Genomic DNA, 17,877 nt, shown 5'->3' with positions numbered 1-17,877 from the left:
ATACAAATCCCTTTTCTATCTTTGCCTTAACCTCCCTTGCTTTGCTCACCCCTCCCTTCTCTTTCCTTGCCTTGCCTTGCATATCCATCCCCCACTGTGACTTACCTGCCCCTTTCTTGCCTGACTTTCTCTGCTCTGCTTTGGGGAGCTGCTTGGCTCTTGACCAGATGATGGTGTGCAGTGCTTTTGGAATGGCACACAGACCTTCTCAGGGTGACAGAGATCTCAGCCTTGCAGGTACAGCCTCAGAAGCAGAATGAGGAGAAGACTGAAAACACTTCAGCACTTGAGGAGATTTTGTTAAGTTTTAACTTTACCTAGAAGATAACCCAGCGTTTGCTTTCCAGCCTTAGTGCAGAGATGTGGCTTCCTCAGAGTGGTAAAGGATGCTCAGTAGGGGAACATGAGGCACCTTGCCAGATGTGGAGTCAGTCTGAGTGCCAGCAGTGTCTGCAGGGGAGCTGTGGACCGTTCATGTATCACAACACTGGGGGTGGCACAAAGCTCTTCTGTCTGCCCACTGCTCAGAAATCCTTGCTCCTGGCTGTGGAACTCCTCCTCAGCCTGTGTCTGGCCAATCTTCAGCCTTGAGTCTTTCTGGAATGGTGTCTCCTGAGTCACGAGAGTCCAGTTTCAAGTCCCACACCCAGGGATCCCACTGATGGGCAGCATAAAACAGTGTTCCCAACTGCTGTCCACAAGAGCTGTAGCCCCCTGTGACCTGTGTTCCCTTCTCCCATCAGAGCTTTGTTTTGCTGGTGCCTGGCTTGAGACTCCTTGCCTTGCACAGGAGACTGGACTGGACTGCAAACACATGTTAACAGTGGCAATAGGCAACTTTATTTCCACAACTAAATCAATTTCAGCGTTTGTGTGCATGCAGAGGAGGAAGATGGGCAGGACAGAAGACACTTTTGACCCTGAGGCTGCCTTTGGATGAGCAGGCACTGCCCCAGTACGAAATGGTTATGGTCCACTGCAGTCTGCACTGGATCCTGTTCATCCTGCTGCTCATGTCTTTTTTCTCATGAGGCCCAGCAGCATCTGGTGCACCTGAGTTAAGAATTTCACCAGTATCTGGTACGGATGTGGAGCAGGCAAGAGAGGTTGCGTTGACATTGGCTCCTCAGAGGGGTTTGAGGTCAAGGCTGGCTCTGGTGTGGCTGTTGCAGTTGGGTGATGAGGAGTGGGAGTAGAGCAGCCTGACTCTGTTGGTGTTGGCTCTGGCTGCTCAAAGGGGGTTGAGCTGAAGGTTGGCTCTGGCGTTGGAGTGGCTGTTTCAGCTGACTGTGGATATGGAGTGGGAGTAGAGCAGCCTGACTCTGTTGGTGTTGGCTCTGGCTGCTCAAGAGGGGTTGAGATGCAGGTTGACTCTGGTGCTGGAGTGGCTGTTACAGGTGGGCACACGCCCATCTGGATCAGGATCCAGTTGTAGAAGTACTGAGTGGAGGTGTAGACTCCCGGCCGCTTTGTTCTGGCACAGCCTTTTCCCCAGCTGGTCACTCCAACAAGCCAGAAGTAGCTGGCATGGTTATCTTTGCACACCAGAGGTCCTCCACTGTCACCCTGCAACACAGGAAAGAGGATTAGGGTGCTGTTGGGTGGCTGCTGTCAGCACTAGAGGTTTGCTTCTCTCTTGCAGCCCCTGCCACAGCTGTATTCATGGCACAAAAAGGCTTTGCTCAGGTGCTGGAGTGTCAAGAACCTTAGCTGGAAACAGGGTGGGTGTCTGTGAAAGCCCCCTTTTGTATCTGCACAGTGATCCTGGATGGGCAGAGCATGGATGATCCAGAATCTGGACCTCTGGGCTGCTGAGAACACTGGATGGGCTTTCTGGGCAGACGGGGAGGCCTGGGGAACATGGGCACTTGGCAAGGAAACTCCAGCAGTGGAGGAAAAGTGGTTTGCCAGGCAAAGCCCATGGTGACGGGGTACCTTCACTGCTGGCTCCCAGCAGTCGTACCTGGCAGGTGTCCATGCCACCCCGTGGGTAGCCAGCACACAGGTTGTGGGTGTGGATGGCCCCAGCGTACCAGCGGCTGCTGTTAACGAGCCGGATATCCAGGAGACGGACCTTGGCTTCCTGCAGGACATCACTCAGACCCTGAGCTGGGAGCACAGGAAGGAATGAGCACCCAGCAGCTCCTTGCCAGTTCCACTCCCCTGTCTGGGGGTGAACTCATTCCCTAGGGCTTGGCTTTGCCTCTGGAGCAGCTGTTGAAGTGCTGTGTCCTTTCTGTCTGCCTTTGGAGAGCAGGCCAGGCCCACCTCTCCAGAGGAACACATCCTACAGCCTGACTTTGGTCTCTGCTGTCAGGAAGCCCAACCCATTTCTCCAGTGTGCCCAGCTCACCCTCAGGGCTCTTTTTGGGAACTCACCTTTTGCACTGGCAGAACCCCAGCCAGCAATGTAGCAGGTTTTCAGCTCTGACACTGTGAGCGAGGCATTGGGCACGCAGGCAAGCTGGACATAGTCACTGCACTCCACGGGCTTGTCCAGCTCCAGCAAGGCGATGTCGTTCTGCTGGGAATCAGCCGTGAACTCCTGGTGGGCCAGGAGCCGCTTGACGTGGCGCACCTGGGCCTCGGGGCCCAGATGGGTCAGCTTGGTGGCCCCGATCAGCACACGCCACATGGTGACGTTCCTGCAAGGCAGAGAGAGGGCTGAGGGGAAGCAGAGTCGTGTGCTGTTGATGCCTTAGGATTTTAGCTTTTGTATTTTTCATCTATTTGTAATCCTGCAGTTCTTTAGTGTATAACTCTAAACTCCAAATACAGTGTGAGCTGCTGCTTTCCCATTCTGGTCAGACACAACAATTCCTCTCCAGACCTGGCAATCAAGGACAGCTCACTGCCTCAGGCCCCAAGAGATGGAAACAAAAGTGAGTTGTGGGGAGCAAACTGGGGGTAAATGACTTCATTACCTGAAGCTGTAATTAGAAGATTAACCCTCAATATGCAAATGGACCAAATTTATAGGTGTGAAATCCTGTGACCCGTGGTCTATTTTTGGGTGTAGCACCTGAGGTGGCTTTTGTTTTGCCCAAAATGTACCTGAAGGTCCTTCAATAAATATAATCACTTTTTTATTCCTTGTCTGGCCTGTTTTTAGGTAGTCCTGAAAAGGCATCACTGTGGCAGCTCAGCACTTCCCTGCCTTCTGCTTCTCAAGGCAGAGAGGAAAGCAGAGTAATGAGGAGTGTGACTGACCTAGCATGCCTTAGGCTCCAGGAATGCCACGTTGGAGGCTGCTGGGCAGCAGTGGCACAAGCCCAGCCTTCTGAGCAGTCTCTCAGTTGGGCTCTGCAGTACCGAGGTGCTGCAGGCTGGGCAACTGTTTGTGTGGTGAGGATACCCTCATTTCTTGCTCGTCCTTACCTGGCCTGGAGGAAGCAGTGGGCTGCTGTGAGGACCCACTGTGGGCTGATGAGGGACCCTCCACACGTATGGCCGGTGCCTATTTTCCTGGGGTCCTGGATGCTGACAATCCAGGGCCAGGCCCCTGGCAGGGCACCTGTGCCAGTCACAATTCTGTAGTCAGCAGCTATGGAGTTGTAGTCAGAAGCCATGGGCCGGAGCCCACAGGTCCCTCTGGAAGCACAAAGTCATTACTGCCCTGCCCAGCAGCTGCTGCTGCTGATGCTGGCTCCTTCTGCTCCAGCACCTGGGTGCTGGCAAGGAGGCTCCCACATGGGGTTTGGGGTGTGGCAGTGGGGGACAAGCACCCTCCTAGAGCCTGGGGCCATACCTGCAGTTGTCCCAGGTGCCATGTGCAGGTCTGTACACAGCCAGCAGGATGAAGAGGTACAGCAGATTCATCACTGCCAGCAGCATCTGTCAGCTGAAAGAAACAAAAGCTTGTCTCTTCCAGTGCAGCCTCTGACCGGAGTGCCTGCAGCAGCTGCACTGCCCATGGCACCTGCAGCCCTGGGGCTGATGTCACAGAGTGGGTGGTTCCAGGTTCTGGGCATGGTGTCCTCAGAGGGCAGGGAAAGGCCACAGCCCCCAAGAACCACAGAATGGTTTGGGCTGGAAGGGACCTTGAAGATCATGCAAGGCAAAAGGGGTCCCGTGCCTGGCACCTGCAAAATGACGCCGTGGGCAGACAAATCTGGCACAAAGGGAAAGTCACTCCAAAGGCAGTGTTTGGTCAGAGAGGGTGCTCAGAGCCACCCCAGGATGGAGAAAACTGGCACATCAAAGCTAGGAGGAGGACAGGAAGGAACAATGCCATGTGCCAACAACTTGGGGGCATGCATCAAGGCACATAAGCCTTAGCTGATGGAACAAACCTGGAAACTCCTGAGTGTTGCAAGAGGAATTGCTGACCATGGCAGAGAGTGTGAGAAGGAGACAGGAGTTTCAATGCCACGAGGAAGCCCTTCTGAGCCTGTTTATAAATTTTCCATGTCTGGAGCAGGGTGAGTACTGCAAATGCCTCAGTGCTGCCTCTTGCTTTGCCTCAGTGCTGCCTCTTGCTCAATTGGTGACCTCCATTGACCTCCTTGCAATGGAGGTCACCAATTTTGACCTCCATTGGTGCTGGAGGTCATGGCTGCAGAACATGAGGGGCTGAGATGGAGAGTGCTCATGCACTCACTGCTGTGGTTTGGGAATGGCATTCCCCAGTCTGGTGTTCCCACTGGAACACTGCAAACCACTGCTCCTCTCCCTTCTCCCTCTCTCCTCCCTTCTCAGGTAGACTTGAGAGGAGAACTGGAAGCACAAAAGGTAAAGATCGTGTGTTGAGACAAGAACAATATAATGGAAACAGCAATGAAACAAGAAAATGAACAGTAACAGCAACAATATTAATAATGGAGTGGGACAATTCACATGCAACCATCCACGCCATGGAGCCTGGCAGTACCCAACCAAGCTGCCATGCATGTCACCCAGAGGAGTTTTCTTCCCCTGTCCCTGGAAAATGGTGTGGAGTGGTTCAGAATAACCTCCAGGTCCTGGCCATGCCCTGTCCTGGTTATGGCAAAAATTTACCCCATCCTGGCCAGAACCGGGACATTCACCCTCACAATCTGCCCCACAGCTTTGGGATCTGTGCCAGAGGCACTGGGAGGGCAGGGAGGGCAGTCACCAGGGATTGGCAGACTTTGGAAACTCCTCACCTCTCTCTCTGGCCCCTGGTTTTCCTTGTTTTATGGAATGGAATAACACATGTCCAACTCCTCCTGGTGTCTTCTTCACTGGAAATCCTCCGTGCTTTGATTCCTTCTCTGACATCCTGCTGCACCTGGGGAAAGCAGTGGGAAAACCCAAGGCTTTGTGTGAAGGTTTCTCCCACAGCACTTCACCTGAGGTGCACAGGAAGGCTGCCCTGGCTCTACCATGCCTCATCCAGAACACCTGGAAGCTCTTCCCTCCCCATTCACACACTCCCCTGCCCTGTCCTCCTCACCCCACAGGGACGCACGCTGGGGCTACCTCACTTCACAGTTTGGTAGCCCTGATACCACACTGCTGACTGGAATGGGGTGAGCCAGGGGCAGTTTTGACCTCCATCAGCTCCATGTCCTGCCTCAGCACACCCAGGCTCTCTGATGACATCTGGGCTCATCTCTGCGGCTTTGCTGTCCTGCACAAGGAGTTTGCTGAATAAAATCATCCTCTAGAAAGGACATGTGACACAAGCCCAGGAGTCAGCAGCACCACAGGAGTTCAGCAAGGTGCCCTGGGGACAGCCAGGCCAGGCAGGGGAAGGTGGGGGGACCACAGGGCCTCACTGAAGCAGCCACACTGTACAGCACAAAAAATAAGGCTAACTAAATGCTGGGATGAAACACAGCAGTGCTGGGACTGCTCTATTCAGCAAATAACAGTTGTGGGGGAGATTTACAGATGTACTGGGTACATCTGGGAGCTGGGGCTCCTGCTGGAAGGCTTCAGTCTCGAGGTTTCCAGTTCCCAAAGGCACTGCTGGTAACTCCTTCTCAGCAATGGCTCCTGGGGCAGGGAGTGGGGTGGACAAGTCAAGGATGGGGCAGAGATCAGAAGAAGCTGGGGAGCTCAAGAGGTCTTCAAGGGGAAGAGGCTGTGTCTGAAAGGCCCTCACTTTTCTGGCCAGCTTGGCAACCCTGGCATGTGTAACAGAAGGTTTGACTGGAAACAAGACAGGGAGATATCGGCATGACGGGTGCTGGCATATTCCTGACTTAGGCTTTCCAGAGAGAGATTTGCTGTTTCCCCATAGGCCACAGAGGATTTTAATATGAGGTGAATTTCACTTTGTCTCCCCAAGCTTGTGTCCAGCCTGTTCCATGGCCTCTGGCTCTGGAAAATGCTCTCCTGTGCACCCTGCTTCATTCCCTCTCAGATCAATGGCTGATGTGCCAGCAGCTCCTGCTCCAGAAGGGAAGCACATGATGAAGCTGAAAAGAAGGTTCCTTTTGCCATGGCATTCCAGGAGGTCATAAGGCACATCATCAATGGAGTCTGAAAAAAAGAAAAATTAAAGGTTGAGGCAGCTGCATTCACCAACGTGGGCAGTCTAGAGAGAACTGCCTGAACCTGACCCAGTTTGTGGATCAGAGCCAGAAATGGGTTCCCTTAGCTAGAAGTGAGACCTCTCTACCCAGAGAGCCAACTGCTTGCCATTCCATTGGTCCCTGGCCACAAGCAGCACTTCATCTGTGAGCTCTCAACCCCCCAGAACCCCTGGGTAACCCTGAAAAGACTGCTTCAGTATTAGGGGCTGCAAGAGACCTCCAAATGAACACTTAGGGGATTAGGTGAGGGGAAGAACTGAAATAAAGTGCATGTTTTTCCTTGGATTTGTGGAAGACAACAAGAAATACAGGACCCCAGAAAACAAACCCACTTGATGGGAGAGGCAGGTGAGCATGGCTGGTTCAGGAATTACAGAATGCAGCTTGCAGAGAAGGATCCTGGCATGTTCCAGCAACCAGCACTGCCACCTGATCCCAGCATCTCTCACCCTCTGCCCCACGGATTTACGCAGGACCAAAGCCCCAGTGCTCACAGAAAGGAAAACATCCAACTGTTCACACTTGGCAACCTGCTCCTGGGTTCTGCAGCCTTTGGAAAAAGACAAATTCCCTCACTAGAAAACGAAGCAGGTCTGAGCTGGGCTTTCTCAGAGCACACTAAAGGCAGAGGTGGGTTTCTCCGTGCTGTTTGGGAAGTGGCACCTGAGCCACACGGGAATCAGAGAGAGATTCTCAACTCCAGAGGCACTGCTGAGCGCAGCCTCTCCTGCCTCCAGCTGGGCTCCAGCCCCGAGGTGACCTGTGCCTCCAAACAGAGGGGCCAGAGCCTGTGACCTGCACTGACCAGGCCACAGCTCCGTGTCACACTGACCACTGCAGCGTCCAGCCAGTCTCTTCCAGGCTCTTCCACTCTCCACCTCCACCTCAGAGGGGCCTGGAACGCTGCTGATCACATCTGCTGCTCCCTCTGACCTGCAGCGAGAGGAAGATTTCCTCATGTGCTGTTGTGGCCAGTGGCACCTCTGTAACAGATTTTGTGTCCTGCTCGGTGCCCCTGTGCACCGGCCAGGCTGGCTCCGTGCTGCTGGGCCTCTCCCGGTCCTTCTGAGCAGGGCTCCAGCTGAGTCTTCAGAACAGCCCCAATTCCCCAAAACAGCCCGGCGCTGTCTGTGTGGGGAACGTCAAACCCACACCAAGGAATGGCTTTGCCCAATGCCCCGGGATGGGAGCAGCCCCCATGCACGCAGGGACGGCTCTGGGAGCCCGCGGGCTGGGCAGGGCAGAGAGCACGAGAGAAGGGAACTTCCAGCGCTGAGAGGAACACCAGCGCCTCCGAGCCGCCCTGCCAGACACGTACGGAGCGCCGGGGCCCTCCACCGCCCTCGCAGCTCCCTGCGAATGACCAAAATGCCCCAAAGCCGCCCCAAAACAGCTCCCGGCCGGCAGCCATCACCGTCAGCACGGCCTCGGGCATGCCCGCGCAGCGCCTGCCGAGAACGGCCCGCACCGCCCCGGCCTCGGCCCGGCCCTTGGCGATCGGGGCACGTTCCCCCGAGGGAGCGGAGGGACACCCGGGTTCCGCAAGGGAGCAGAGGGACACCCGGGTTCCGCAAGGGAGCAGAGGGACACCCAGATTCCGCAAGGGAGCAGAGGGACACCCGGGTTCCCCCGAGGGAGGAGAGGGACACCTGGGTTCCTTAAAGGGAGCAGAGGGACACCCAGGTTCTCCCTGAGGGAGCAGAGGGATTTCTCCCAGTGGAGCAGAGGGACACCTGGTTTCCTCTGAGGGAGCAGAGAGACACCCAGGTTCACCAAAGGGAGCAGAGGGACACCCGGGTTCTCCCTGAGGGAGCAGAGGGACACCCGGGTTCCTCTGAGGGAGCAGAGGGACACCCAGGTTCTCCCCAGGGAGCAGAGGGACACCCGGGTTCCCCAAAGGGAGCAGAGGGACACCCAGGTTCTCCCTGAGGGAGCAGAGGGATTTCTCCCAGTGGAGCAGAGGGACACCTGGTTTCCTCTGAGGGAGCAGAGAGACACCCAGGTTCACCAAAGGGAGCAGAGGGACACCCGGGTTCCTCTGAGGGAGCAGAGGGACACCCGGGTTCACCAAAGGGAGCAGAGGGACACCCGGGTTCTCCCCAGGGAGCAGAGGGACACCGGGGTTCCCCAAAGGGAGCAGAGGGACACCGGGGTTCTCCCAGTGGAGCAGAGGGACACCCAGATTCCGCAAGCGAGCAGAGGGACACCCAGGTTCCCCCGAGGGAGCACAAGGATACCCAGGTTCCCCCCAGGGAGCAGAGGGACACCTGGGTTCCTTAAAGGGAGCAGAGGGACACCCAGGTTCTCTCTGAGGGAACAGAGGGACACCTGGGTTCCCCAAAGGGAGCGGAGGGACACCTGCGTTCCTCAGAGGGAGCAGAGGGACACCCAGGTTCACCAAAGGGAGCATAGGGACACCCGGGTTCTCCCTGAGGGAGCAGAGGGACAGCCGGGTTCACCAAAGGGAGCAGAGGGACACCCAGGTTCCTCTGAGGGAGCAGAGGGACACCTGGGTTCTCCCAATGGAGCAGAGGGACACCTGGGTTCCTGAAAGGGAGCAGAGGGACACCTGGGTTCCTGAAAGGGAGCAGAGGGACACCTGGGTTCTCCCTGAGGGAGCAGAGGGACACCCAGCTTCTCCCTCCTTTAGGGAGCAACCGGGATCCAAAGTCTTGTTTTGTTTAAGGCTGTCAGGAGCCTTCCTGGGCACTTACCCTTTGATTTTTATCTAAATCCTGCAGTGGTTTTGATGAGGCATCAAAATGAAATGCAGACAGCAGACCTCCCTCCCCTGAAGCTGCAGCTTCCCCCCAGCTCAGAAGGATCAGAATAAACCTTTGCTGAGAGCAGTTTTGTTATGGTGCCCCATCACCTAAACCCTCTGCAGGCTGGGGAAAATCTCAATCCTTGGCTGGCCATATGGATACAACAATCACAACATTGTAGAGAGTTTTCTGTTTTGTACTGAATGGTCTTTGCTAGTCTCTTCATCATCTTCTGGTTTCTGCAAAATGTCCTTGCGACCTTTGAATTCTGCATTCCTTGTGTCCAATTTCAGCAATATATCTCTGTCTCTCTTCAGACTTTGTTCATTGAGGCATGTCAAGGTTAGTTTAGCAAAACTTTAATTTCCAGTAATTTCCAGTAATTTTTCCAAACTTTGTTCCCACAATAGCAGCTCATGACAAACTTTGCTAAATGCTGGCTAAAAGTGGTTTAAAACGAACGCACTGCTTATGATTAATATACTGGTTATGATCAATAAAATCAATTATTTAAAAGTTAATTAAAAATAATTGAAATTTGTTTTTAATTAGTGTAATTTCAAAAGCTGTCATGGCCCTCTGTGAGCAGGGGACAGGCAGTGGTCAGAAGTGCCATCATTAATTGCTTCCAGTGGAGTTCCTCAGTGCCCCTCTGCTTACAGAGCCTGAGCCCTGGCTGCTGTAAAGCACTCTGGAGTAGAGTTGTGTAAATCTCAGCCTTGTTCCCGGAGGTGAGAGGGGAGCCGTGTTCAGGCAGGAGGGCTCGGGGCCGTGCAGGGAGCTCGGGCAGCTCCCACAGGAGCCGCACCTCCAGCGCCGCGGGCTCAGCTGTGCCACAGCCAAAGTGGGTCATTGCCCACACAGGTTCTTGGATCCTGATCCGAGGCTGCTGTGGGGCTTGCAGGGAAAAGGGACAATTATTGCCTAGTTGGACGTGAGAAGGAAAACCAAATTCCTAAATTAACACAAATGCAAATGGAGTAAATTGGAGCAGTGCTGTGCTGGTTCTGGCCCCTCCTGCCTGTGCCTCAGACTCTCCCCAGCAGGAGAGCCCTGATCTCCAAAACTCCACCCTGTTTGGTGGGCCCTGATCTCCAAAAATCCATCCTTGCTGTCAGTGTGTGTCGCTGCCTTGTAGTGAAACTTGGTGGCCCAGGCTGGGCAGGGGCCAAAGCAGCCAGTTCACCTGGGGGTAATGCCATTTGGGACTACCTAAAAACAGAGGCCAGACAAAATTAAGGGAATAAAAAGTGGTTGTATTTATTGAAGGGCCTTCAGGTACATATTGGGCAGATGAAGTTCCCCCAGGGGCTACACCCAAAAATGGACCACAGGTCACAGATTTTGATACTTTTATAAGTTTGGTCTGTTTGCATATTGAGGGTTAATCTTCCAATTACAGCTTCAGATAATGAAGTAATTTAGCCCAAATTTGCTCCCTCCAACTCACTTTTGTTTACATTTCTTTGGGCCTGAGGCAGTGAGGTGTCCTTGATTGCCAGGACTGGAGAGGAATTGTTGTGTCTGACCAAAATGTGAAGACAGTAGCTAACACTGTATTTGGAGTTTAGAGTTATACACTAAAGAATTGCAGGATTACAAATATATGAAAAATATAGAAGCTAAAATCCCAAGGCATCAGGGGTGAATAGCAGCCAGCTGCCTCCTTGGTGCATGAGGAACACAAACTGCCTGCTGCTCAGAGGCTGCTCAGAACTCCAGGCATCCAGAGCATCGCCCTAAACCACATGGGTCAAGTGCAGCAGGAACAAAACTGCCTCCAGCCATCCTGAGTGGGAATCTGGCTGAAGCTGTGTCTGATCAAACCTAGCCTAACCAAGCCTGGAGGAAGGAGTAAATGTGAAGCTGCTAAAAAGCTGCCCAGGTGAGGCAGCAGCTGGGTGGGGGGCTGGCAGCCAAGGTTCACCCAGCTCAGGCCCTGGAGGATCCCTTTGGTGGTGCCAGTCCAGGTCAGCCTGTGGGTGTACCTTGAGGGCAGATAAAATTCACTGGAAATGACCCTGCTTTGCCCACACAAGTCTCACAGTGGAACAGAAATCCCCAGCAGCCTGTGTGCCAGACAGAACTGTGACCAGGCTTGTGCCATCTCTGGGCAGGCCTGTACTCATTGAGCTCTGTGGTTTGGGAAAGGAGTGGCAGCTCTGCCAGCCAACTCCTCTTCATCAGCAGCACAGAGGGAGTCCCAGTGACTTCCACCTGTGAGAGGAGCTATGTGGGTTCCTGTGCCAACCATGTGGTTGTGTGGCCTCAAGGGGACACATCCTGGTGTGGCCCGATGTCACAGAGCGGCAGAGATGTGGCAGCTCTCCAGTGATTGTGACCTCTCCTGCCCAATGCGCGGTGTCCTGAAAGCAGGCTAATGAAAGAGCTGGCCTTCAGGATAACTCAGCTTCTTCCTTTGCTACTCTCATGCCTGTCTTTTAAACAAATTTATTGTTTACTGTCCTCCTCAACTTTCATCCTCTCAAAGGTAATTTTGATTAGACTCTTGAGATAGATCATAGAGGAAGGAGATATGGGATAAAAGTCTAAGTTGGCTTATACCCTGTAGGCTGCCCAGGCTAGGCTAGAGTTCTTATTTGCTGATTCTCTTTTCTTTACTAAAGCCTAGGATAGGTAAGTAGGGGGTGATTGTAGTCTGAGGGGCTGGGCTCAGCCCAGAGTGGCAAAAAGCACACCTTGGCTGCTGCAGGAGGGAGTGAGACAGAAAAAGGAAAGCAGCAAAGGCAGTAGTTAAGTTAGTGGCTGAAAGCTGGTCACTCCTGCAGAGGAGGTGGGAAAGCCAGAGAGCTCTGCTGTTGATGCTGTGACAGCAGCATCAGGGCCTCTTCAGAGAAGGGAACATGCACTGGAGCACTTCAGAGGAACCTTTGAACCTCCTGTGAACTGGGGCTCTGTCACTGATCCCAAAGGTGTGAGCCTGCAGTTCGGCAGCTGGTACAAGCACCACTGAAACTCTGGATGGCAGATGCTGTTTTGTAGGTTGTATTTATTTGGAGTTTTTATACTTTTGGTGAGCTACAGTAATTTCTTTGCAATCAGGTGATGGGATTGACACAGATCTCTTTCTGGAGCATGTCCTGATGTCCTTGATCATCCAGAGCTTTGCCCTCTGTTCCTGAGAGAAGCAATGGCCACAACAGAGAATCATTTCTGTGAGTAACAGCTTCACAGGCAGGTTTGGACTTTGTGAATCCCCACAGAAACTGATGTGACTGGTGGTCAGATCCCAGAATGATGTGCTCACAACTCTGGGATGTTTCCTGAGAGCAGCCAGACTGACCCAGGTGTTTATGATTAGTCACAGGAAAACACCTTTTGTCTCTCCTTTGTCACTATGTACAAGACTTCAAAACATCATCGCTCATAGAGAGGTCTGACATCCTTGAGTTATCTTTTGTGTTCAGTACTTGCTTGTTTTCAGTAAGTTACAAGCAGTTACAATCAAGGAAAACTTGACCTGATAATCTAGTCTACAACTCTGGTGAGAAAGGAAGGTACCCTGGGGCCCAGAAATCAGAGTTGGGGTTTGTTGGACTGTTGGCAAAGTAAGCAGGGGTACAGAATTTTCCAAATCAGTAAATTTCAACAGCAGTGCTAGGCTTCCCCTGATACTGAGTTGAAGGTTCGAGCTGGTTGTCCTGACTGCTTGTGTGGAGAACTCAAAAGTTTAAATATGCTTTTGTTCCTCATCTCTTTCCAAATGGATTTTCTCTGCAGTCATTGCTGAAGGATTGGCTCCTCCAAAAAGGATCCTCTTTCCACCAGAGAAGATCTGCATGGTCTGGCAGCAGAGACAGAGTGCTGGAGCAGGGCTCTTCAATGTGGGCAACACGTGCTTCCTGAATGCAGTCCTGCAGTGCTTGACCTACACCCCCCCACTGGCCAACTACCTGCTGTCCCGAGAGCACAGCAGGGCCTGTGAGTGCTTTTTAGGAACATCTCTTTGAAAATCTGTTAATCAAATCCCAAAGATTCCCAGAATCTGGAATTTGATTTAGGAGAACAGCAGCCCTTTGTCAGCCCCATGAGTTTATGTTCTTTGAGCACTCAAGCCTAGAAGCCATTTGAACTACCCAGCTGTCTTACCCTTCATGAAGACACCTCTTTGTAACTCCAAGTCTTTATTCCTGCAAGTTAAACTCTCTTTGCTTATTGCAGAGAAAACTGTCGGTTTAGCATCCCTCTTAAGAACATTTTCTAAAATGTCCTGGGATTGCTGGGACACTGGGAGCAGTGGCGTATTGCACCGGAGTGGGAGTGGAAGAGGAGAAATACCCCATTGCTGTGGATATTTGCTAACCTAAGAACCTTCCCTGCATCCCTCTTCAGGTCACCAGCAAGGTTTCTGCATGATGTGCATCATGGAGGCGCACATTAACGAGGTCTTGCATTCCCCTGTCAGTGCCATCCTGCCTTTGACTGTCCTCAAGGTTTTCAGATGTAAGTCGTGCCAGGTACTTTGACAAGTTTTCTTCCCTTCTTGTATGAGAGAACTACAAACTTCTTCTTTCTTAGGTATAGGAGAGCATTTTCAGCCTGGCAGGGAGGAAGATGCCCATGACTTCCTATGCTGTACTGTCAATGCCATGCAGAGAGCTTGTCTGAGTGCAAGCAATGAGTAAGCACAAGCAAATTACCCTCACAACATTCTGAGCCCTTTGGACTGCTTGATGTGCTCCTGTAAGGGAAACCTAAACCCTGGGCTTTCAGGCCAAGCAAAACTCGTGGAGGAGATAATGCTCTGTCTTACCACTTGTTTCCAGCTTGGATCTCTCTTCTCAATCCACCACCGTTGTCTATCAAATATTTGGGGGCTTTCTGAGATCCAGAGGTACGTTTCCACAACTATTACTCTCTTTGGCATTGCCTGTGCCCTTCTGTCTGCCTGTGCCTGACAGTTGGTCCTGGGACTGGTGGGACAGGTGCAGTGTGTAAATGGGCAATGTTGGTCAGCTCACCATTGCTCAACATTTGGATTTTTCCTTCCAGTCACCTGCTTCAGCTGTGAAGCCATTTCTGACTCCTATGAGGCCTTCCTGGATGTTCCTTTGGATATCAAAGTAAGAGGCTTTGCAGTTGTGATTCAAGACATCCCAAGGCCCCTGCAGCTTTCCAGAGTCAACATATTTGTCTTAAAAATGTAGACTGTGTACACAAGAGATCTTGGTGGTGGATGGGAAGGGTTATGGAGAGGCCGTGGCACTGGTCTCTCTGTAGGTACTGTTTTTAAGCTGGACAAACAGCATTATCCTCTCTGCACCCTTGATATATCCTCATCCTTGTTCCCTTTGCCCTCCCACACCTGTCTGGCTCCCAGGATGATGGGTTGCATTGTTTGCACCACTGATGCCCCTGCACAGTGGCATTAGTTTAAGTGAGCAGTGGTACAGGGAGGGAGCTTTTGATGGCTCCAGGAGCTGCTGGAACACAGGGAAATGTTCAGCATCACACTCTGTTTCTGCCTCCTTCTGGAGAGGTTCATGGTGGGTCTCTTCAGTATCATCTGCAGGGGTTTTCTTGTCAGCTCCTGGGAAATGTTTGGGGTGAGGGCATTTCCTGCAGCTCAGCATGCTCACTTCTCACTGCTCCAGGCAGCCTCGTCCCTCACTGCAGCTCTGGAGGACTTTGTGACACCCGAGCACCTGGACGGTGATAACTGCTTTAAATGTAACAAGTAAGATGATTACTAAGAACATATTAACACGAGATCCTGTGGGAGGGGGCTGCATGTCATTGAGCAGAAGTCATCTTCTGCAGGTTTACTGCACACAGATGAGATGCAGCTTTTTAAAAACATGGCAGTGAATAGCCATAGAATAGCAAGACTCACAAGAGCTCGAGCTGTGTGAGTCAGGAGAAGTTGCCTGGCCAACCTGGGGGAGGATTGGGTGCATTTCAGCACTGGGCTCTGTGCTTGGTTTCAAGGTGTAAGAAGAATGTTGCTGCCTCCAAGAGGTTCACAGTCCATTGTGCACCCAAGATTCTCACAGTGTGCCTGAAAAGGTTTGACTGTCTCACCGGCGGGAAGATCAGCAAGGTGTGTACACAACCGGTGTGCAGCTTTCTCTTCCTGGAGCAGATTTCCTAGAGCTTGGCACAAGCCACTTGTGTTGGGTTAGTCGTGTTCCCTTCTGGGGAGAGAAGAATTCCATTGGGAAGACAGGCAAGCACTCATCTTCAACAGAGCTGCTTTGGCCAAGAACAGTTTCCTGCCACCCAAACCATTACATGTTGCTTTATGGAAAACCAGCTGTTCATGAGCCCCAGAGATGTATTTCCACACCTCTGGCCCCTGGATGTGGCAGACTATTCTATGTCACAGGTCAGGGTCACTTCTGAGCCCTCCTGGTGTCTCTGTAGGTTGTGGAGTACCCCGAGTACCTGGATCTTCGCCCGTACATGTCCCAGGCCGATGCAGAACCCCTCCATTACTCCCTGTATGCTGTCCTGGTGCACAGTGGGGTCAGCTGCCATGAAGGACACTATTTCTGCTACACAAAGGTAAGCAGCTACTTCCTTCCTTCCCAATGGGGAAAATGTCTGCTGGGGAAGATAAACTTTCCCATCAGTGTTACTGACAGCCAAGGTTTTGGGGCAGAAGGTCTCCTTAGGGACTGGACTGGATTTGTTTTGACATACTCTTTGGTAGTTTTCTGCCTGTGTTTTTGGAGATAAACCATGCAGAGATCCTTGTCTTTTTTTCACAGGCCAGCAACGGGCTGTGGTACCAGATGGATGATGAGTCTGTGGAGCTCTGTTGCATTGACACAGCTCTCAGACAGCAAGCCTACCTGCTGTTTTATGCCAGGTAATAACCAGGATTCAGATGTGTTCAGAAGATGTTTCCTTTTCCCTGTTTATTGTTTTGCTTCTCATACTCTAGAGTGTTTTTCTCACTGACTGCAATTACTACCTGCATCATTCAGTGCTGTGAAACCTGTACTACTCCATGTCTGTCCTTCAGGCTGCTGCCCTGATGTAACAGGCTATTTGTCTGCCCTCTGATGCTGGACTTATGTAGAGAAGAGCAAGAGAACTTAAAGGGGCCTGCCAGGAAAGGTGGGGAGGGTTGGATAGGATGAAGACTATCAGTTTTCAGCAGACTCAGGGCAGGTTTACATTAGATATTAGGAAGAAATGCTTCAGTGTAAGGCTGGTGAAATAATGGAACAGGCTGCCCAAAGCAGCTGTGGGTGCCGCATCCCTGGAAGTGTTCAAGGCCAGGTTGGACAGGGCTTGGAAAAACCTGGTCTATTGTAAGGTATTCCTGCCCATGATAAGGGGGTGGAACAAGATGAGATTTAAGGTCCCTTCCAACCCAAACAAGTCTGTGAATTTATGAAATGGAGGCTGTAGAAAGTACAAAAATGAGGTTTTGCTGGGACAGGAGCAGACTGGGTGAGAAGACTCTAGCTGAAATTTCCATTAGTGGCCTTGGTTAAGTCTTCTCTCTGTCATAGAAACCTCTCCAAGAAAATGACTGAACCTCAGGGAAGGCAACAACAGCTCTAAACTGAGATCACTCTTTTTTTCTCCAGATGCTCTGATCTGAAGATTGGAGAAAGGGCTTCTTCCTCGCTGGCACCACCATATGCTCCTTCCTTCCTCAGTCAGTGGGCAAGCAGCAGCAAGCAGGTGGCTTCTGTTGGCCCAGAGGGTTTGCCTGGCAGGATGAAGGTAACTCTGGGGAGGAGGGTAACTTGGCACCAGAGGAGCAGTGGATTCCTCTCTAGGATCTCAGCATTTTCCCTTCTCCCCTTCCCACCTTGCAGCATTCTTCACAGCCACAATGCTGCTTCCTCTCAAAGCATCCCACCCAGATCCATCCCATTTGTGCACCTTTGGCTCTATGGCCTTGGCAGCCCTCCAGAAGAGCCTTTGGGAGGCTCTGAAATGTCCCCTCCCAGAACTTCTGGGGGTTCCCCACTGAGTCTGGCCCTTTCAGGAGAGAAGGGCAGGAACTCTCCACAGCCCTCTTTGCAGGACATGGCGCTGGACATGGAAGATGCTGGCAGGGAGCAGGCCTGGAGCAGATCCCCGCTGTGGGGCAGGGATGGCCGCAGCTGCTTTGTGGACACCACAGACTGTGACCACTCTGCAGGGAAGAGAGTGGGCCCTCCCAGCTGTGACCATGCTCCCAGGGATGGTGCAGCTTCAGGGCCTTCCAGCAGGAGCCTGCAGTGGACTGGTGCCCCCAGGGCTGCTTGGGATCAAACCCTGCTGCTGCAGAGAGAGATGAGCAGATCCGTGCGGGGCGGCTACGACCTCCGCGGCCGCTTTGTGCAGTACACAGAGCCCTCACCTAGGAAGAGGAGGAGGCAGACAACAAATTCTCCATGTCGTGACCAAACCCCTGTCGATAGAGCAGTTCCAGAGCCCTCCAGCACCAGCTGGAAGCAGGGTCCCATACTCAGGGCTGCTGGAGAGCAAACCCGACCGAGGCAGAGAGAGCAGAGGAGATCCCCGCGGCAGGGCTGTGACCTCCGCGGCCGCTCTGTGCAGCGCACAGCCCACCTCCCCTCTCTGGGCAAGAGGAACAGGGGGACAACAAGTCCTCCACGTTGTGGCAAAGCCCCAGTGGATAA

General features: G+C 52.5%; 2 protein-coding genes across 2 annotated transcripts; one reads left to right on the top strand and one right to left on the bottom strand.

The window, feature by feature from the left end:
• Positions 1 to 817: 817 nt before the first annotated feature.
• On the bottom strand, positions 818 to 3,855 carry LOC137486637 (acrosin-like). Its single transcript, XM_068212062.1, has 5 exons — positions 3,749 to 3,855; positions 3,379 to 3,591; positions 2,380 to 2,645; positions 1,964 to 2,109; positions 818 to 1,566 (listed from the first exon to the last, which is right to left on the bottom strand). The coding sequence occupies exons 1-5, from the start codon at positions 3,832 to 3,834 to the stop codon at positions 1,012 to 1,014; spliced, it is 1,266 nt and encodes a 421-aa protein (XP_068068163.1). The 5' UTR covers positions 3,835 to 3,855; the 3' UTR covers positions 818 to 1,011.
• Positions 3,856 to 11,584: 7,729 nt separating this feature from the next.
• LOC137487084 (ubiquitin carboxyl-terminal hydrolase 17-like protein 6) lies at positions 11,585 to 17,877 on the top strand. The gene is made up of 13 exons (XM_068212723.1): positions 11,585 to 11,759; positions 12,332 to 12,444; positions 13,010 to 13,210; positions 13,622 to 13,732; positions 13,808 to 13,910; positions 14,056 to 14,123; positions 14,282 to 14,352; positions 14,884 to 14,966; positions 15,218 to 15,329; positions 15,653 to 15,793; positions 16,000 to 16,100; positions 16,831 to 17,577; positions 17,865 to 17,877. The coding sequence occupies exons 2-13, from the start codon at positions 12,420 to 12,422 to the stop codon at positions 17,875 to 17,877; spliced, it is 1,776 nt and encodes a 591-aa protein (XP_068068824.1). The 5' UTR covers positions 11,585 to 11,759; positions 12,332 to 12,419.

The sequence above is a fragment of the Anomalospiza imberbis genome, chromosome 22 (assembly GCF_031753505.1).
Source record: "Anomalospiza imberbis isolate Cuckoo-Finch-1a 21T00152 chromosome 22, ASM3175350v1, whole genome shotgun sequence".
Classification (NCBI taxonomy): Eukaryota; Metazoa; Chordata; class Aves; order Passeriformes; family Viduidae; genus Anomalospiza; species Anomalospiza imberbis.
This window is presented reverse-complemented; position numbering and strand designations above follow the sequence as displayed.